The following is a 22422-nucleotide window of genomic DNA, read 5'->3' as shown; positions in this document are numbered from 1 at the left end:
CCTATAACCTCAAAAACATTTTAAAATTTATTACCAAGGTCTCCTCAAAATTAGATGGGTAAGGCTACACACATCTGTAGTCCCAGCTACTTAAGAGGCAGAAGTGAGAGGATCGCTTTGGCCCAGGAGTTCAAGATAAGCCTGGGCAACATAATGAGACCTCATCCCAAAACAAAATAAAACAAAAAACCAAAGTCCCTGCATTCTGGAAGTGTATCTAAAACAAGTTGCTGGGTTTTTCTCTCCTTTTAATTGGGAAGGTGAAGATGACAAAGAACTGCAAAATAGTTAACAAAAAACTGCAACTTCATCTCAGAAAACATCCTACACATTCTTTGATTGTTAGACAGAATCTAAGTAGTACACACCTTCGTTTCTTTTTCTTCTTTTTTACAGAGTCCTTGCTCTGTTGCCTAGGCTTGAGTGCAGTGTTGTGATCATGGCTCAATGCAGCCTCAAATTCCTGAGCCCAAGGGACCCTTCTGCCTCAGCTGAGTAGCTAAGAATATAAGTGTGTGGAACCACACTCGGCTAATTTATTTATTTTTATTTTTTGTGAAGATGGGGTCTCGCTATGTTGCTCAGGCTGGTCTCAAACTGCTGGTCTCAAACTCCTGGCCTCAAGCAAACCTAACATATCAGCCTCCCAAACTGTTGGGATTACCCATGTGAGCCATTGCACCCAGTCCATGCATTCATTTTGAATTTGCCAATTACGGTTTAGTCTCAGATTTTTTTTTTTTTTTTTTGAGACAAGGTCTTCCTCTGTTGCCTAGGCTAGAGTACAGTAGCATGATCTTGGACACTGCAGCCTCGCTCTCCTGGGCTCAAGTGATCCTCCCACCTCAGCTTCCTAACTAGCTGGGACTACAGGCATACACCACCACCCCTGGCTACTTTTTGTATTTTTTATAGTTACTGGGTTTTGCCATGTTGCCCAGGCTGGTCTTGAACTCCTGGGCCAATCAAGCAATCAACCAGCCTTGGCCTCCCAAAGTGCTGGGACTACAGGTGTCAGCCACCACACCTGGCCCATCTCAGACATTTTATGTGTTTATTTTTCAGAATCAAGTTTAGGGCTTTATCTGAATAAACTACAGAAGCAAGACGAAGAGGCTACCTTCAACTTGATTGTGCTTTCTTTGTACAGAAAGTAAAACCCAAGAGAGCCAGAGAAAGCCACTCAGCTAACTCAAAATACAGAAGTGCAACATGTTTAACTATTGCCTTAAATTATAGGGAATTTGCATGAAAAAGAATAGTAGTCTACAGGGTAGATGAAGAAAGAAAAGGCAACTTTTTAAATAATGATTTGATGGAGGTTGTAAAAAGATGGTTACTAACAGGAAGGAGAGGTACCCTGACAGAGATAAATAACATAAAACTGAGTTGGTATACATCAATTGAAAAAATCTTAAAAAGAATGAAATAAAACAGCACGACCATCAGAATCCTTTGTCTACATGGCTTGTCTGAAGTTTGCAATAAAATATTCACAACTGAAAACAAAGAGGAAGTTATACAAAAACAGTTTGTTGACAGAACCTAAAGATGCACAAATGAAAAAGAGAAAAGAACAAGGAGAGTTGAGTGGAGGCCTCCCACAAAGCAGGGTAGATAGAGAAACGACTCTGCAGTTTCTCCTACTGTATCACACCTACTCATCGCCTCTCCATTTTTATATCCACTTCCTGTAACAAGAGGCCCCTTGGTTATTAAAAATTCACTGGACAAATGTTTGAATTTTAGATAGTTGAGCACTAGAGGGCGAAACTCTCTACATTTTCAATATTGATCAGGCCTACAGAAAAAAGATTTCACAGCAAAATAAATTATGAGATTAAAATATTTTTAAAACTCACTGGAATAAGTAATAAAGTAACTTTTCAAATCCTGAGAACTATGAAAAAGAACTGTAGAATATGGGACAATAGGAAAAATAAGGGTTCCTAAATCAGGAAGGGAACCTAAATAAGGTACTTAAAATAAGGGTACCTAAATCAGCTCAACGATTTAGGTATCTAGATCTTGGTTTATCCTTTCCACTAATTTAATCCAGTGAAATTAAGCATGGTCAAGTCACCTACTTTGGGTCTCAGTTTCCTCATCTGAAAATAAAGTGTTCAATCCGGAGAATTTGAAAAGTCATTTTCCAGCTCTAAAATCCTAAAATAATCTGATAGCTTAAGCCTTTAGGGCCTTTCAGGAAAAAAATAAGAGTGAAAACCAGAGCATGCTTTATTTTCATATGACTTTGAACATTCCACACTTGTCCAATTCATTATTTCTACCTGCCCTCATTTTTTCATGCAGAATATTTTCATTTTCAAAGAAGAAAGGTTTCCAATACCAGTGAGACCAGCAGGACACAAAATTCTTCAATTCTTCTGATGGGTTGAAAGGTGTGCTTTCATCCAATCAGAAAGATGTGCTTGCTTTACATGCGTAACATCCCTGATTTTAGGTTAAATATATTTGTTGAAGGCAGGGGGCAAGGTAACCCAGTGTTCTCACCCTAATTTCAACCATTAAATAATATAAATTGGGCTTCTCAGTAAAGGCTTAATCAGTGGGAAGGTGGCTACTATGGTCTGGATTTCTGTCCTCCCCTCGGACCCCCCAACATACACAAACCTCACGTTGAAATTTGATCCCAATGTTCGAAACTGGGCCAAATGGAAGGTGTTTGGGTCACGGGGGTATATACCTCATTAATTGATTAATGACCTCCCTTAGGGATGAGTTCCCAAGAAAGCAGGTTGGGGAGAAGAGCCTAGCACCCCCCTTCCCATGTGATCTGCACATGCTGGCTGCTCCCCTTCCCCTTATACCATGAGTGGAAGCAGCATGAGGCCCCTGAGGCCCTCACCAGATGCAGATGCCAGTGCCATGCTTCTTGTACAGCCTGCAGAACTCTGAGCCAAATTTAAAGGTCTTTTCTTTATAAAATGATCCAGCCTCAGGTATTCCTTTATAGCAACACAAAATGGACTAAGTAAGTGTGGCTACTCTGATGTGGCAACTAATGCAAGGTTTAGGAGACTTCTCTTGTTCTCCTCCTCCGTAAAATTAAGAAGTGATTTTCTCAAAGCCATTTGAAAATACACATCCCAGTCATTTCTTCTTCATTGCAACACAAAAAATGCAACACATTTAAAAACCAATAGCATTAGAGTTCCTACAAAAACCTCTATTGTTTGAGGCATGGGAAAGAGTTTAAAAAGCAGTGACAACTTTCTGTATGTATTCTCTGCAATGTAGAGAGCACGAAATATGATGACAGGTTAGATTTGACCTGAAAAACTCTGGTACTCAGTAAACCAAGTCTGGGGGTAAACTCAAAAGTTCCGGCAGGAATGGCAGTACACCAAGAGATGAAACAGTCTGATGCACAGTAGATGCTTAAAACAGATTTTGTTGAATAAATAATAATCAGGATAATTACAATATGGACTGATATTACTATTATCATGCATTATGCTAAACATTTTACACACATTATCTCACAGAACCATATATTACAGGCATAATTATCATACCCATTTTATACATGAGATAACTGAGGCTGAGGGAAGAAGGTTATTGGATCAAAATTACATAGCTATTAAGTAAGAGCGCCAGGATTTGCATCCTTTTTCTTAATCGCTACTCTGTATCTTATACAAACATAACATGAACACCCATCCCTTGTGTTCTTCTCTTTCCTCTTAAGAACAATAAAATTAGTACATGAATGGCTGAGCCCAGGAAGTGGGCATTAAAACAACTTCTAGAGTTTGTCAGTTAAACCACACAATCTTAAGTTTATTATTTAAGATACAGTTTTTGTTTCCTTGTAAAATGGAAAATTACTTGTCATTGTGAAGGAAGAAGGGGATGCTGAGCACTATGCAAGAGACCTATGTCAGACATGGTGCTTTCACATATATTATCCATTCAACCCTCAAAATATCCCTGTGAAGCATTACCCTCATTTTACAGAGGAGTTTCAGTGAGATTAAGTAACTTGTCCAAAGTAACGCTGATAATAAGTACCAGAGGACTTCTAGTCTAATTTTAAAGTATTACATTTATTTAAGTGAGGATTTCCATGTGGTTACCGAAAAAATCTCGATAACATCATAATTTCAAATCAAATTGTATCATACTACTTTGTAATGCCATTTTTTACTCTTCACTATCACTTGAATTCCTCAGGTGAATAACCTGTGTAGTTTACTCAATGAGGCAACTTAGTAGATATTACATTGGTCTTTAAAATACTTATTAATGTCCAGGCCAGGCATGGTGGCTCACATCTATAATCCCAGTGTGTTGGGAGGCTGAGGCAACAGGATCTCTTGAAACCAGGAGTTTGAGACACGCCTGGGGAACATAGTGAGACTCTGTCTCTATAAAAAAATTTAAAAGTTAGCTGGGCATGATGGCATGCGCCTGTAGCCCTAGCTACTGAGGCTGAGAAAGATCTCTCCAGCTCAGGTGACTGAGGTTATAGTGAGCTATGGTCACACTGCTGCACTCCAGCCTGAGTGAGAGTGAGATTCTGTCTCTAAAAATAAAATAGATATGCCGGGCACAGTGGCTCACACCTGTAATCCCTGCACTTTGGGAGGCCGAGGCAGGCAGATCACTTGAGGCCAGGAGTTCAAGACCAGCCTGGCCAACATGGTGAAACCCCATCTCTATTAAAAAGACAAAAATTAGCCAGGTGTGGTGGTGCATGCCTGTAATCCTAGCTACTCGGGAGGCTGAGGCAGGAGAATTGTTTGAACCTAGGAGGCAGAGGTTGCTGTGAACCAAAATTGTGCCACTGCACTCCAGCCTGGGTGATAGAGTGAGACCCCATCTCAAAAAAATAAAAAAAAAATAAAAAAATTAAAAAAAATAAAATAAAATACATCTTAGTGTGCAATAGTTCATATTTAAGAATATTTTATAATTATTTCTGTCTAGGAGTATGGAATCTGAGAATATTCTGCTTGTCTACTCTCCAGAATGTTGATTTTCAAACATGTTTTTTTCAATCACCTAGGAGTCTTTTCTTCAAATAGAATCTTCCATGGAAGCCCAATATATGAAACATAAAAAAGAGAAGCTTTTTTGAAGCGGATAAGCCCAGGGCTCTGCCTGCTTGGTCTCCCCACTGTTTCTTAGACTTCTCCGACAAATACTCTCCCCCTTGGGCTAGTTCCTCACAGGTAAGGTCTTCTGCCTTGATTAGAGCATTTAACAATATTTGTGCAGGTTGTTTATCCTGAGTAAATTGCAAGACTAATGGTAAACCAAGTATATTTTCACTGAATAAGACAGAAGCTCTTCCTTGAAGACTTCTGTGCAGAACTATGTGCAGTGAACAGAAGTCTACTCCATTTTTAGTGAGGCACTCTTCCCCACTGCCAACCCAGCCTGATGTCCTCTTCAGGACTATCATATATGGGGTCATACATAAGTAAATACCAAATTCGTTACTAAACTCACTAAAACGCTATCCTCTTTTTACAATAATTCAAGTACTCACACTGCTCAGAAACTAAACATTTGGAAACACAGTGTAAAGAATTAAGAACCTATGTATAGTCTATAGGATTCTTTGAAAAGTCATTAACTTACCGTCTCAACTTCTCATGTATAAAAATCACTTAACCTTATGAAACAATAAAAACCACAAGTTGTAATGCACAATGGGGATATAAGTGTTACAGGAATAATAAACTGTTCTAATGGCTTGCCCCTTTCATGGAACAGAAAAAAACACACCTTTGCCAAGATGCGTGTTGATAGACATATATCTTGCAGTTCCAGTTAAACTTTTGTGTTCCCTATAAGGTATGTGCTTTTTGGTTTCGGGGTCAATGTATTCCTTGGCCAGTCCAAAGTCTATAATGTGTATAACATGCTCTTTCTTATTGCCTTGTCGACCAATCAGGAAGTTCTCTGGCTTGACATCTCGGTAAATGAGGTTCTTTGAGTGCACATATTCCATTCGAGAAAGCTGAAAGAGAAACAAATGATAGAAATACTCTAAAGAAGTATATCAGGAAAATACATCAAAACAGTTTCTTTAACCAGACCAAGGTTTTAATTACTGAAATAACAGTGAAATTCATCTCCTCTCACCACCCAGAGTCACTTCACTAACTTGTAAACAAAAAAATATTTTGCTATAAATATGTACATAACAAATATCAAGATCAGGAAAAGAAAGTGGGATAGTACAGGTCTGCTAAAATGATAGCTCAATTTTACCTCATAATGTCACAATTTGCAAACGACAAATGAAATCAGTTGTTTGTATGCTACTTCAGAAAATTAAGCATTTGAGAGAAAAGAAGTATTCCCAGGTAGGATATCAAACTGTTGGTGACCTTTGAGACAAATGCCACTGCTACATTCACCTTCTGCCCACATCTTCCTATCCTTAGTTGGACAAGACTACCCAACCCAGTTTTCAATGTTGTGAGGCCCAGAGAAGTTAGTACTGTCCTGACATCACATAGCTAATTAGCAGCAGAGACAGAGAAACAGTTCATTACTATTATTATTATTATTATTTTTGAGACGGAGTCTTGCTCTGTCACCCAGGGTGGAGTGCAGCCTCAGCCTCCTGGGTTCCAGCAATTCTTGTGCCTCAGCCTCCTGGGTAGCTGGGATTACAGGCACGTGCCACCATGCCTGGCTAATTTTTGTATTTTTAGTAGAGACAGGGTTTCACCATGTTGGCCACACTGGTCTCAAACTCCTGACCTTGGGTGATCCGTCCTCCTCGGCCTCCCAAAGTGCTAGGATTACAGGCATGAGCCACCATGCCTGGCCGAAACAGTTCATTCTTGTTGTTGTTTTAAATTTATTTTAAGATTATTTTTGTAGAGATGGGGTCTATGTTGCCTAGGCTGGTCTCAAACTCCTGGCCTCAAGTGACCCTCCCACCATAGCCTCCCAAAGTGCTGGGATTATAGACATGAGCCACCATGCCTGGTCAGGGCTACAGTTTTTATGTTAAGTTAAATATAACCAAAAATAATCATCATAAAAGTATTTCAAATTTTATTAAGTATTTCTATCTACTAAGCTTTTCTACTAACTTTTTTTTTTTTTTGAGACAGAGTCCTGCTCTGTCGCCCAGGCTGGAGTGCAGTGGCACGATCTCAGCTCACTGCAAGCTCCGCCTCCTGGGTTCACGCCATTCTCCTGCCTCAGCCTCCCGAGTAGCTGGGACTACAGGTGCTCCCCACCACGCCCGGCTAATTTTTTGTATTTTTAGTAGAGACGGGGTTTCACCATGTTAGCCAGGATGGTCTCAATCTCCTGACCTCATGATCCGCCCACCTTGGCCTCCCAAAGTGCTGGAATTACAGGCGTGAGCCACCATGCCCAGCCCTTTTCTATTAACTTTTAGTAGAGAAAGAGAAGCTCAGATATTTGAATTTGGGGCTCAAAAGTCAAAGTCAATTATCTAACATTTCCAAATTTTTATAGGACAGTGGGAGAGACCATTACCATTTCAAACAAATGAAGATATATTTGCATCCTTCCCCAAAGGGCTTGTGACAAACTTCTCAAAGGAACTGTTGGACCTGCTTCTTACACTGGTATTGGTGTATAATTTGGTAGGAGCTACAAGAGCTGCCTCTTCAGCTGAAATTTGTCTCTCAGAGAACTGGAGGCCAGAGAACTACAGCAAATTCCTAGTCACATAATTTTGAATCTGAGTGTTAGTGCAAATATCAATCTTTTCTTGGTTGCAACAGTGAAGGGAGAGATAGGACATGACAAAACCTTACAGCTATATTTAAAACATATAAATAGGCTGGGTGCAGTGGTTCATGCCCGTAATCCTAGCACATTGGGAGGCCGAGGTGGGAGGACCACTTGAGACCAGTCTAGACAAGCCTGGGCAACATAGTGGGAGTCTGTCTCTACAACATTTTTTTTTTTTTTTTAATGAGCTGGCATGGCACCGGCAGTCCTAGCTGCTGGAGAGGCTGAGGCAGGAGAATCGCTTGAGCCTAGGAGTTTGAGGTTGCAGTGAGCTATGATCATGCTACTGTACTCTAGCCTGGGTGACAGAGACCCTGTCTCAAAAACGAAAAACAAAACAAAACAAAACAAAATCAAATAAATTATTCACATTTTTACAACTCCATCTAATCGTCCTCTTTCTCCCTAATCTAAATTATATACTTCCTCTTCAGTTAAGGGCAGAGCATTGCTCCAAGGTGCAAAGTCTTAAAATAGAGCAAATTGCAGATGTAGTGTGATTTCTCTGAATTTACCCTTTTTGCCCCAGCCAGCTTCCCAGAATGCCATCAAGCCTGTGAGTACTAATTCTTGATGTGTTGCTACAGCTAGTAAATCACCAAAAGGCCCACAAGGATGTGGCTGAGGAACCAGCCTATTCTCTTCTAGAATAGCAATTCCAACTTACCAACTGGATGGCTATCATTAACACCGTCTTCAAAGTAAACGTTCGGTCACAGAGGTCAAACAAGTCCTCCAAGCTAGGACCAAGGAGCTCCAGCACCATGGCATTATATTTCCCACATGGTCCAAAGTAATACACCTGTGGGAGACCTTCACCTGAAAGCAGAGGGGAAATGGGGGTATAGAGTGGGAGACACAAAAGCCAAAATATGAGATAACAGTATTAGCACTGAATAAAATATTTTTAAAAGTACAATTTGTGAGATTTCCATTTTCTTTCATAGTCCCTACTGGAAACTTAAACTGAGCACAACAGCTTCAATGGGAACTAATAATGATGGGAAAGGCTAAGTCATTGCACAATATGTTCAAATGAGTAGTTATTTAATACCACAGTGCCAAAAACATTTCCACTGCTATAAGATAGAGAACGGTCCCTGATCCATTGGATCTTCCCAAAAGGATGCCTGAAAGTACAGTATCATAAAAGGCTCAAAGGATGGCTCACTGAGCTCAAAGGCCAGGCTAACAGAACTTGTTACATTAGCTGGTTCATGAGCACTCTCTATGCTTACTGCCATAGCAACATGGGCTATTTGGAACTGTTGCCCTATGGACAACTCAGACTGAAGAGGCAAGGTCACAGAGAGTGCAGCCTGGCCCCAGGCCAGCACAACTGCCCCTCTTTTCACAGGGAGTCTCTATAGTTTTTTGTTTTCTATCAGCTGGAGAAAAGTCAACAGACACTTAGTGTTTGGTTGCTGATAAGTACTGATGAAAGGAAAAGGGGGAAAAAACACAAGGCTGGGTTTTCCCCAGATCTGAAATTCATAGCTATTAAGAAGCCAAAATCCAGACTTTCTCACCTAAGTGGCAAATTGTGAATAAATTTCCTTTATAAAGTACATTGTAAATATGAGGCATTCACTAAATATGTAACTGGTACCATGAGAATAGTAGATATTAAATAAGATTACAGAGGCCAGGTGCAGTGGCTCATGCCTGTAAGTCCAGCACTTTGGGAGGCTGAGGTGAGTGGATCACAAGGTCAAGAGTTTGAGACCAGTCTGGCCAACATGGTGAAACCCTGTCTCTGCTGAAAATACAAAAATTAGCTGGGAGTGGTGGCGCACACCTATAGTCCCAGCTACTCAGGAGGCTGAGGCAGGAGAATCATTTGAACTTGGGAGGCGGAGGTTGCAGTGAGCTGAGATGGCGCCACTGCACTCCAGCCTGGGTAACAGAGCGAGACTCCATTTCAAAAAAAAAAAGATTATAGAACACTTAAAAAATTAACTGGTTTCATAGAGCAGAAACATTCCCATCTTATACATTTATGTATATGGTGGTCTATAGTTGTATATGTTGTAGATTATTGTTTGCTTCTGCCTCTAAGTGTTTTAACTTGAGACAAGGTCTCAATGTCACCCAGGCTGGAGTGCAGTGGTAAGATCTCGGCTCGCTGCAATCTCTGCCTCCCGGACCAACATGATCTTCCCAGCTCAGCCTCCCGAGTAGCAGCTGGGACTGTAGGTTCGCTCTACCACACCAGATTAAGTTTTTGATTTTTTATAGAGATGGGGTCTCACTATATTACTCAGGCTGGTCCTGAACAACTCCCAAGCTCAAGCAATCCACCCTCCTTGGCCTCCCAAAGTGCTGGGATTACAGGCATGAGCTACTGTGCCTGGCCCCATTCCCTTTTTATTTCTATGGGTGAGATATAGGCAGATGTACATCTAACACATACTTCTCTCGAGGGTAGGTCTCACATATTTGGAATTAATAACTATTTCATATATTGTATTAGTCTATCTTGATTCATTAAATCCTAAACAATTTTTTTTTTGGTTTGAGACAGAGTCTTATTCTGTCACCCAGGCTGGAGTGCAGTGGCGCTATCTTGGCCCACTGTAACCTCCACCTCCTGGGTTCAAGCAATTCTTGTGCCTCAGCCTCCCAAGTAGTTGAGTTTACAGGCATGGTGTCCAGCAATTTTTTTTGTATTTTTTGGAGAGACAGGGTTTTGCCATGTTGGCCGGGCTGGTCTCGAACTCCCAACCTCAAGTGATCCGTCCACCTCAGCCTCCCAAAATGCTGAGATTACAGGCGTGAGCTACCATGCCCGGCCTAAATCCTAAACAACTTGAACATTTTCTTTAAATATGTTTATTACTAGCTTGTATCCTCTAATATACATTACTCCTGCTAGTTCGATAAATATCTGTTCAATTGTTTTTGTGGTTGTCTTGATTCTCCCTATCTCCAAAAGAGAAAAGGATTTAATTTGAAGTGGTTTTTTTGTTTGGTTTTTTTTTTTGAGATGGAGTTTCACTCTGTAGCCCAGGCTGGACTGCACTGGCGCCATCTCAACTCACTGCAACCTCCGCCTCTGGAGTTCAAGCCATTCTCCTGCCTCAGCCTCCTGAGTAGCTGGGATTACAGGCGCACACCACCATGCCCAGCTACTTTTTGTATTTTTAGTAGAGACAGCGTTTCCCCATGTTGGCCAGACTGGTCTCAAACTCCTGACCTCAGGTGATCCGCCCGCCTCGGCCTCCCAAAGTGCTGGGATTACAGGCGTTAGCCACCACGCCAGGCCTCAAAGAGTCTTTTTTTCCCGGTTGTTTTGAAGAAGTCATTTTTCAGTTTTTTAAAAATACACAAAACCCAATAGTTGTTTCCAATGACTCCTGCTGAGACATCCAAAGCAGAACACTCTGTCCTAGAGATTTACTGCTTTTATTGATCAGACACATGGTAAATGCAGTTATAAGGATTTAATGCTACTAAAATGTTATTTTCCTAATATAAATATTATATTCTTCAAAGCAGGTTGTGGCAGTGCCTGTTGTTTGCATGCCCAATATCCATTCTCCTTCTCCTTTTTTCTTTTGAGACAGAGTCTCACTGTGTCACCCAGGCTGGAGGGCAGTGGTATGACCATGGGTCACCACAGCCTCGACCTCCTGGGACCAAGCAATCCTCCTGCCTCAGCCTCCCAAACAGCCTGGAGCACAGGCACATGCCACCAAGCTGGAGCACAGGCTGGAGCACAGGCACATGCCACCACATCGGGCTAGTTTTTAAAATTTTTTCCAGAGATGAGCTCCCACTATGTTGTCCAGGCTGGTCTTGAATTTCTGGGCTCAAATGATCGTCCTGCTTTGACCTCCCAAAGTGCTGAGATTACAGGGATGCCCCTCCCCTTCTTTTTTTCTCTTTTTTTTTTTTTTTTTTTTTTTTGAGACAGAGTCTCACTCTGTCGCCAGGCTGGAGTGCAGTGGCACGATCTCGGCTCAATGCAACCTCCACCTCCTGAGTTCAAGTGATTCTCATACCTCGGCCTCCCAAGTAGCTGGGATTATAGGCACGTGCCACCACACCCAGCTAATTTTTTAATTTTTAGTAGAGATGGTATTTCACCATGTTGGCTAGGATAGTCTCAATCTCCTGACCTCGTGATCTGCCTGCCTTGGCCTCCCAAAGTGCTGGGATTACAGGTGTGAGCCACCATGCCCAGCCTCCCCTTCTTTTAAAATAACATAACTTTTTTTTTTTTTTTTTTTTGAGACAGAGTCTTGCTCTGTTGCTCAGGCCAGAATGCAGTGGCGTGGTCTCAGCTCACTGCACCCTCCGCCTCTTGGGTTCAAGCCATTCTCCTGCCTCAGCCTCCTGAGTAGCTGAGATTACAGGCACCTGCCACCATGCCTGGATAATTTTTGTATTTTTAGTAAAGATGAAGTTTCATCTTGCTGGTCAGGCTGGTCTTGAACTCCGACCTCAAGTGATCCACCCAACTCAGCCTCCCAAAGTGCTAGTATTACAGGCATGAGCCACCATGCCTGGCCCAGAACTTCTAATTGTTGCAAATAGCAACTTGCCCAGTTATAACTCCAGCCTCCCTTGACAATTAGGAAAGACCAATGAGATGGAAGCAGAAATGAGTGTATAATTCTTTTTTTTTTTTTTTTTTTATTCAGAGTCTTGCTCTGCTGCCCAGGCTGGAATGCAGTTGCATGATCTTAGATCAGTGCAACCTCTGCCTCCTGGGTTCAAGCCATTCTCTTGCCTCAGCCTCCTGAGTAGCTGGGACTACAGACTCAGCTAATTTTGTTTTTAGTTTTAGTCTTGCCTCAGCCTCCTGAGTAGCTGGGACTACAGACTACGGCTAATTTTTTTTTTTTAGTTTTTGGTAGAGATGAGATTTCACCATGTTGGCCAGGCTGGTCTCAAACTCCTGGCCTCAAGTGATCTGCCTGCCTTGGCCTCCCAAAGTGCTGGGATTACAGGCATGAGCCACCGCGCCTGGCCACTGAGTGTATAATTCTAAAAAAATTCTTGCAAGAGAGATGGCTAGAATGAAAGGTGAAAGGTGTGATCTTCTAAAGGTCCAGAAGCCATCTAGAGTCACCAGACATCTTGACGATGTAAAGTAGTGCCAAGAATAGATGGAGCAAAAAAGAGAAGAACCTAAGTCCCTGATGGCTGTGGAGTAACCATGCCAATGTTGGACTTTTCTTCTCTCTGGACTTTTTTTATCAAAAAGAAAAATCAATCTCCACCTTGACTGAGCTACTCGTATTTGGATTTTTAAAAAGCAGCCAACTCTAATCCTAATTAATAAACATATTACTCCATTCGTTGGTTAAATTGCAAATCTGGGCATAATATCCTCTTTCTAAAGTACAAGCTAAAAGTCAGGCTTGCTTAGAAATATAATATTGGCATAACTTCCTACACTTGTTGCCAATACTTAAGGTTCAGTTTAAATGAGACAACTGACCTTTTTCTTAATAATCCTTGGTATCAAATCTAGATTATCTTTTGCCAGAAGTTTCCATGTTTACAACGAAGTCACAAAGGGATTTTGAGTAATATCTACAATTTCTAACTATAATGTCACCTATTACTCCTACCTAGGAACTTTGAAGAATTAAGAGTTCCTGCTCGCTGCATTATTGCTTTTATTAAGTACCCTGAGACCTCACAACACACTGGCAGGCTTTGGGATGCTCAAAGCAACTTCTAGACCACTGAGTGACTTTGAAGCATTTCTAGGAGAGGGTCAAGGTCCGAGATAGAAAGAGCTCAAGTCAGAGTCTTAGATGTAGTATTTGCTTCTGCTTTCAACTCTGGCACATTCCTTAGCCTCTCTGGGTTAGCTTATTTATCTGTAAAGAGGAGGGGGTTTACACAATGAGATACCATCTCACGCCAGTCAGAATGGTGATTATTAAAAAGTCAGGAAACAATAGATGCTGGCGAGGCTGTGGAGAAATAGGAACGCTTTTACACTGCTGGTAGAAATGTAAATTAGTTCAACCATTGTGGAAGACAGTATGGTGATTCCTTAAGGATCTGAAACCAGAAATACCATTTGACCCAGCAATCCCATTACTGAGTATATACCCAAAGGAATATAAATCATTCTACTATAAAGACACATGCACATGTATGTTTACTGCAGCACTATTTACAATAGCAAAGACATGGAACCAACCCAAATGCCCATCAATGATAGACTGGATAAAGAAAATGTGGTACATATACACCATGGAATACTATGCAGCCATAAAAAGGAATGAGATAATGTCCTTTGCAGGGACATGAATGAAGCTGGAAGCCATCATTCTCAGCAAACTAACACAGGAACAGAAAACCAAGCACCACATGTTCTCACTCATAAGTGGGAGTTGAACATTGAGAACACATGGACACAGAGAGGGGAACAACACACACCAGGGCCTGTTGGTGGATGGGGGGTGGGGGGAGGGAACTTAGAGGATGGGTCAATAGGTGCAGCACACCACCATGGCACACGTGTACCTACGTAACAAACCTGCACGTTCTGCCCATGTATCCCGTTTTTTCTCTTTAGAAGAAATAAAGAAACAACAACAACAACAACAACAAAAAGAGGAGGGGGTTTAGACTGGTTTCTTTCAAAACCCAAATTCTTATTATGGCCAGGATTTCCTTCTAGCTACCTTCTGGGTTCCTCTTTGTAAAGCCACAGAACTATGAATGAAACTCACCTCCATATTTTATGAAATAACGTGTGGCACCAATTCAAATATAAGCTGATAGTGAAACTCAACTGCAAGTGTATCTATCAGAAATATCTTTAAAACTTAAAAAAAAATACCCAAAATGAGATACAGTGACTTTACCTCCTACCTACTGAGTCAGAATTTCTAGGAGTGGAAGCAAACATTGCTCCACAAGTGATGCTGATGTGTAACCTCAGCTGGAAAACACTATATCTAGAGAGTAGAAATAAAGGGTTTTGCTTTGTTTTATGATTAATACATCATAAGGATTCAGAATACAGTGAAAATTTCAGATCAAAACAACTGGACTCAATACCTTTTGAAGAAAAGAATTTTAAGGCAAGTTAAAAAGATTTCTCTGTTTAAAGTTTCTTAGTTATTTTCTTATAGAAAATATACCTTTGAGAATAAACGTTTCTTTGGGAGATGTAGCTGTAATTTATTAGAACTATCTGTACAGAAAGCTCCCCATGCAAGTTCTACTCTGAGCCTGGTTTTTCGCATGAGTGCCCATAAAGTGGTCTGTGCTGGTGGTAAAAGACACAAACACAGGCACACTAAGAAAGTCTGCCTCTTTGGTCAGAGATTACCACACAGTAACGGCTTATCAGCCGGGCTGCACTGAAATGAAAAAACAAAAAATCCTGTATATTTCATTCTTCTTTTGCAGAGACATCTCTAATCTACTGCTTAAGAAATTTTAAATTAATCCACATTATGCTATGAAATCCTTTAATGAGACTGGGGAGAAGGGCAGATCCTTAAGTGCAACATAAGGTACACATGCAGTAAACAGGTACTTTCTATAAATAATTATGAGGGAATGGAAAGGAAGTGGGAGACTCAGGCAAGGAAGATATGTGCTGGAGTCTTTGATCAATGGTATATTGGAAACTAAGGTATTAACAGTTTTATAATCTCTCATCTGCTCTGGAAATGAGGTCTCCCCCTCCTAAATTGGTAAACTGCATAGAAACCTGGAAACTAAAGAAGTGACTACTGAATTTTCCTTTTCTGAAGGATTTTCAATAGATTTCATTATTTTTCCTTTAGCTACAGGTTAAATCTCTTATAAACCAAACTGCAAGGTTACATATACAGTATATATGTTATCTTGTATATTTTTCTTAGTACTATGAAACAGCCTTTCCATCATCAATAACATGATGTTATAAACCCTGCTGGACATATGGCTCACACATACATCAAGCTGCACAGAATAGGCAATGAATGTAGAACACTAGAGCCAATTTTTGGTCTGTATGAAGTTTAACTTGAGTTAAATAAACCAATTCAAGGAAAATGGCTGCTTTTATCATCCAAGCTGTTATCTAAAAACAATCTACAACATATTATGAACCGTAACTACTCTAAGTAGAGATATTTTAAAATGCACATCAGGTTGAGAACTGAAATAGAACCACCTCAAAGGTTTTGGTAATTTGATCCTATTATTGCCTAATAATTAGTCTTTCATTCTTTTTTAAAAACTAAATTACCTAACTTTGAAGGACAACAACTTTGGCAAGCCCATTCTTTTGCTTTGTTTATATAGTTTATTTTTTAATGTTTAAAGAAAACAGAATAATTTTTCTCCCAAATTAAATTAATTCTCTTCTCAGCCCCATCAATAGTAATAGTTTCTAGCACAACTACTAAATGCTCTGTAATGTTTCTGAGGGATCAGGCAATTATTATTATAATACATGGGCAATTATCATTAAAGAAAATAATATTAAACATGTACTCTTAGCAAGAAATTAGAAATAGGCAGATAAATTAGACATTATTCCATTGTAAGTAATGAAAGGGAAAAATGGAAACATAGCCTTTAAAACTCAGAGAATAAACCCATAAAACAATGCATTATTACAAAGATATGAGATAATACATAGTATTTCTTTTTTAAAAAAGAACAAACAATCCCTGTCATGTCTCTGACTCCAAAAAATGTCTCTTTGCAACATGAACCAGTTAAACATATGAATTTACTCAAAATGCTGGTTTACTAACAAAAACAGCTAGGCCCAGAATTAAGAAAACAGGATTACTTTGTCTGTCCTATAATGAAAAATGTTTTACAATCATCTTGTTTAAAGGCCTCCTGGGAACTGGAATACCGCCAAACATAGGCTGCTAACATGAGCTCAAATTTGTATGGTGGGGGAAGAGGCAGTGAGGAAAGGCAAAAGAAGAGGAATAATTTCACATTTCTGAGCCACAGACATTGAGCTTTAACAGTGTCTGTATTACATACACACAATTATGAATGCCTTCAGCCTTAAAGCAGGCTTAACATTTTATTTACCCAAAAGGAGTCAGAAAAGAAAGCCCAAGACAGGACAGATTTCTTCTATAGTAGATAGAATCCAAAATACACTTTCCTTTTTTTTTTTTTTTTTTTGGAGACAGAGTCTTGCTCTGTTGCCTAGGCTGGAGTACAGTGGTACAATACAATTTTGGGTCACTGCAACTTCTACCTCCTGGGTTCAAGTGATTATCTTGCCTCCGCCACCTGAGTAGCTGGGATTACAGGCATGCACTACCATGCCTGGCTAATTTTTGCATTTTTAGTAGAGCTGGGATTTCACCATGTTAGCCAGGCTGGTCTCAAACTCCTGGCCTCAAGTGGTCCACCTGCCTCTGAGGCAGGAGAATAGGGTCTGGAAACAGTAAACCTAAGGCCAACCTATGGCTGCCTTCTTGGAATGGGACTAAGAGGAAAACCCCACCTGTTCACAACCAAGTCATAAGGGGCCAAAGGCCCATCCCTCTCCGAACCTCTCCTCCCCTATGTCAGGAATAGGAATGTCTGGTTTTGGTCCATTCTGGGACCTTCATATGCATATATGCCATAGGTGAGATGCCTCTGATTGGTCCTGGGCAGAATCTTGCTTCTGACTGGTCCTGGACAGAATCCTGCCTCTGATTGGTCTAGGGCAGAATCCTTCATTTCCATAGGGCATAACCTATCAGAAGCCTCTAAAGGTACTTAGACGTGTTACCATGATCTTTTGTTGTTGTTGTTGAGACAGAGTTTCACTCGTGTCCCCCAGGCTGGAGTGCAATAGCGTGATCTTGGCTCACTGCAACCTCTGCCTCCCAGGTTCAAGTGATTCTCCTGCCTCAGCCTCCCAAGTAGCTGGGATTACAGGTGCCTGTCACCACATCCAGCTGATTTTTATATTTTTAGTAGAGTCAGGGTTTCACCATGTTGGCCAGGCTGATCTCGAACTCCTGACCTCAGGTGATCCACCTGCCTCGGCCTCCCAAAGTGCTGGGATTACAGGCGTGAGACACCTTTCCTGGCCTACCATACTCTTTTAATTCAATAAAAACCCCAAGGAACATTACAATCAGGGCTCTTGAGCCACCTGCTCAAGCCCGCTCCCACTCTGTGGAGTGTACTTTCACTTCAATAAATCTATGCCTTCGTCTTCCATTGCTTTGTGCGTTTTGTTCAATTCTTTGCTCAATGCACCAAGAACTTGGACAACTCACAGTCAAGACTTTCCATCTGGTAACACCTTGGCCACCCAAAGTGCTGGGCACGTGAGCCACTGTGCCTGGCCCAAAATAAAAATAGGTAAAAGTGTGTTGTGTATTGGAGGTGGGGTAGGGGCAGAGGAGTAAAGTCCTTTCCCTTTCCAAAAAGATTAACTCGGCTGGGTGCAGTGGCTCACGCCTGTAATCCCAGCACTTTGGGAGGCCAAGGTGTGCGGATCACGAGGTCAGGAGATCAAGACCATCTTGGTCAACATGGAGAAACCCCGTCTCTACTAAAATACAAAAAATTAGCTGGGCGTAGTGGTGCACGCCTGTAGTCCCAGACTAGGGAGGCTGAGGCAGGGGAATCGCTTGAACCCAAGAGGTGGAGGCAGCAGTGAGCCAAGATCGCAACACTGAACTCCAGCCTGGTGACAGAGCAAGACTCCGTCTCAAAAAAAAGACTAACTCAGCTCAGCTGAGTTACTAACAGACTAACTTTACTCAGATGGTAAATTCATGAGATTAAAAAACCCAGTATTTGACATTTTTCCACCTTCCTTAGTACTGTAGTTCCTGCGATTTAAGATAAAAAGATGGAATATCTATTGAATTTCAAAATCTGCCTCAAAACCTAAGAAAAGACACCTGATTCTTCTTAAAACACACCTGAACAATTAACAACTAAAAAGTCAAGAAGGTTCTAGCAAACATCTAGAAGGAATGAAAAGGAAAAAATGAGGTTACCCAAAGTACAGTGATCCCCTTCCTGACAATCGTGCCCCGGTCCCATTACACTTTCTTTATCCATGTGTCTGTCTTCCCTACTAACAGAAGGCTATTTGAAGGCAGCAACTACTGTGTGTTAATTTTTTGTATGTCAGCACCTAGCACCGGTCCAAGCATATGGTAGATATGGTTAAAATAAGTACTAAGTAAATTAATAACTATAACTCAATGTGATGGCACTTGAGTTTTCTATTTGGAATGCCTAATGCTTTCCTCAAAATGCTGAAATACACACAATACATACAGAGCAAAGCAAATTCAGTGGATTTAAAATGTGCACAGAATACTAACACAATTGATTTTTCTGAGTTCTTGCTTACATTTCATGGGAATACTTTTAAAAGACAGTTCTGTTGGGCAAGCCACAAGTGCGAATACTCCAACTAAATTCAGAGTTGCAATATTTCTACATTGACTTCTGTGTATTTTAAATCTTCCATGATGATTGTAAATGGTATCTACAGTTTATCTTGCTGTTCCCATATGTAGGTAAACAACTATGCAGAATTACTTATTTCAGTTAACAGCACTGAAAACTACACACAAACATCTTCTCCTCTCTCAAAACAGCACCTGCCCATCCAAACAGATTAAATGACCAAAAAAAATTAGACATCTAAATCATCTAATATGAAAGGAAGTCCAGTAACTTCTTCCTATCCTTATCTTCTCCCTCTCAATTTGTAAACAAATTCTTTATTTTGGTCCCGTTTAACTTGGAAATACACGGTCTTTTCTTCACCTAAGTAGTCTTCTCCTACCACACTTGAATCTCATGGTCATCCTGTGAGGAAAAACAGAGGAAGTACTAAAGACCCCATTTTACAGATGAAATAAAAACCCTGAGAAATATTGTGTGAACTTTCCTAGGTTCCCAAATAATACAACCAAATCTCTCAATTCCAGATTCACTGTTCTCTTCTCTACACTAAGCTGCCTGCATTCTCTTACTCTTTTTATTTATTTATTTATTATTATTATACTTTAAGTTTTAGGGTACATGTGCACAATGTGCAGGTTTGTTACATATGTATCCATGTGCCATGTTGGTGTGCTGCACCCATTAACTCGTCATTTAGCATTAGGTATATCTCCTAATGCTATCCCTCCCCCCTCCCCCCACGCCACAACAGTCCCCAGAGTGTGATGTTCCCCTTCCTGTGTCCATGTATTCTCATTGTTCAATTCCCACCTGTGAGTGAGAACATGCGGTGTTTGGTTTTTTGTCCTTGCGATAATTTACTGAGAATGATGATTTCCAGTTTCATCCATGACCCTACAAACGACATGAACTCATCATTTTTTATGGCTGCATAGTATTCCATGGTGTATATGTGCCATGTTTTCTTAATCCAGTCTATCGTTGTTGGACATTTGGGTTGGTTCCAACTCTTTGCTATTGTGAATAGTGCCGCAATAAACATACGTGTGCATGTGTCTTTATAGCAGCATGATTTATTGTCCTTTGGGTATATACCCAGTAATGGGATGGCTGGGTCAAATGGTATTTCTAGTTCTAGATCCCTGAGGAATCACCACACTGACTTCCACAATGGTTGAACTAGTTTACAGTCCCACCAACAGTGTAAACATTCTCTTACTCTTAATGTTCTTTTTCATCTGTGTTGTTGCCAAAATTATTCTCCATGCTGCCCAACCCAAATCTTCCAAACCCTATGTCCTGCCCTTTTGGTTAACATTTTTTTTTCCACCAATTCTTTATCACCTTTCCAGTACATAAATCCCCCACTATGCTCCACAGGCAGCTTGATTTGTCCTACTCACCCTTTTGCCTTCCCTTATTTTTAATTTTTAAGAAATTTTCTTGCCCTCTCCCCCATTATTTTAAAATCAGCTCCACAAACACTATCTTTTCACCTTTCCTGTCCACCTCTCTGTGGTTCTCAGGCCTTGTCAATTCCAGTCCTGGTCTGGAACAGGAACCACCTGGGGCATTACTTTTTTAAATTATAAAAGTGATAAACAGACAGATATAGCATGGATATCTATATTACCCATTTTTAGACAACCAAACATAACAGCAAACCAAAGCAGTAAAAAGCATATAAAGAAAACGTATTCACATCTGGGCACGGTGGCTCACGCCTATAATCCCAGCACTTTGAGAGGCCGAGGCAGGTGGATCACAAGGTCAGGAGATCCAGACCATTCTGGTGAAACCCCGTCTCACTAAAATACAAAAAATTAGCTGGGCGTGGTGGCGCATGCTTGTATTCCCAGCTACTCGGGAGGCTGAGGCAGGGGAATCACTTGAACCCCAGAGGCGGAGGTTGCAGTGAGCCGAGATCATGCCACTGTACTCCAGCCTGGCAACACAGCAAGACTCCATCTCAAAAAAAGAAAAGAAAAAGAAAAAGTATTCACAACCACAAAGGCACATGATTAAGAATAGTGTACTGCAACTTCATTTTTAATTTAATACTATAGCATGGGCCAGACATGGTGGCTCACGCCCATAATCCGAACACTCTGGGAGGCCAAGGCAGGTGGATTGCTTGTGCTCAGAAGTTCAACACCAGCCTGGGCAACATGGTGAAACCCCTGTCTTTACCACAACTACAAAAAATTAGCCAGGTGTGGTGGTGTGTGTCTGTGGTCCCAGCTACTTGGGAGGCTGAGACGAGATGATCACTTGAGCTTCAGAGGCAGCAGTTGGCAGTGAGCTGAGATCACACTGCTGTACACCAGCCTGAGCGACAGAGTGTGACTCTGTCTCAAAAAAAAGAAAAAGAAAAAGAAAAATACTACAGAGTGGATATTTTTTCTTATCAACATGGACCTACCTTATTCATTTTAATAGCTACATATTAATAGTAGTATTCATTTTAATAGCTACATATTAATAGTAGTATAATAGTAGTATTCATTTTAATAGCTACATATTAATAGTAGTATAATAGTATTCCACCATGTATCATATCTGTTTAACTTTCCCCCTACTGATGGGCATTTATGCTGTTTCCATGTGTTAATTAGAAATATATATTATAGTGAACACCTATTGCTTTCGCCTGGTCTGCATCCTTTCGTTCCTTCTGATAACACCACCTTATTCTTACAGTGGGAAAGTACCATTTCCCCAGTGTTACTTCATGTGGTTAAAGTGGGGGCAATCCACCTCCCATCGCCATCCCGAGGATGCTACAAGCCCAATTAATGAGAATACTCTATCTGCCTGCCTGGGAAAACTGGCTCAGGAATGGGTGCCATGTCTCTCATGTAACAAGAGTCAACTCTAGGACTTTTGTGGAACTATAGAAAAGGAGGAGTATTCTCTCTCTCTCTCTCTCTCTCCCTGATCGCTAAACTGAAAGCAGCTCAGCTTGGAGTTGCCAGGGACCACCACATGGAGAAAGCCTATTTGAGAACGAAGCTAATGCAGACAAAGAAGAGGTGAGAAAAAAAGAGATGCAAATGTATCACATACCTATGGACCAAGGACATTATTAGTCCTGTATCTGGATGGCTTGAAGTGAGAATGCTTTTGACTTCTCAGTTCTGTGAACCAAGAAACTCTCCTCTCCCTCTCTCAAGTGAGCTTGAACTGGGATTCTACTCTTTGCAAATAAAAGCATCTAGACAAATAGGCATGCAATACCACAAAAAAAAATCCTTATGCCTATATTTTTGGGCATGTTTGTAAATGTGTGTT

General features: G+C 40.8%; 1 protein-coding gene across 19 annotated transcripts in view; it reads right to left on the bottom strand.

The window, feature by feature from the left end:
- CSNK1G1 (casein kinase 1 gamma 1) overlaps window positions 1-22422 on the bottom strand; it is a 235182-nt gene that overhangs the window by 43796 nt on the left and 168964 nt on the right. For all 19 annotated transcript variants that reach the window (XR_009209593.1, XM_058427276.1, XM_058427280.1 and 16 more), the window contains 2 exons: window positions 8426-8577; window positions 5758-5992 (listed from right to left, as the gene is read on the bottom strand). Coding sequence is in view for 18 of the 19 variants with exons in the window: in XM_058427276.1 (XP_058283259.1) it covers window positions 5758-5992; window positions 8426-8577 (387 nt within the window). In the remaining variant the exon portion in view is untranslated. The remainder of the gene's footprint in view (window positions 1-5757; window positions 5993-8425; window positions 8578-22422) is intronic.

Source organism: Hylobates moloch, unplaced genomic scaffold, assembly GCF_009828535.3.
Source record: "Hylobates moloch isolate HMO894 unplaced genomic scaffold, HMol_V3 SCAFFOLD_14, whole genome shotgun sequence".
NCBI lineage: Eukaryota > Metazoa > Chordata > Mammalia > Primates > Hylobatidae > Hylobates > Hylobates moloch.
This window is presented reverse-complemented; position numbering and strand designations above follow the sequence as displayed.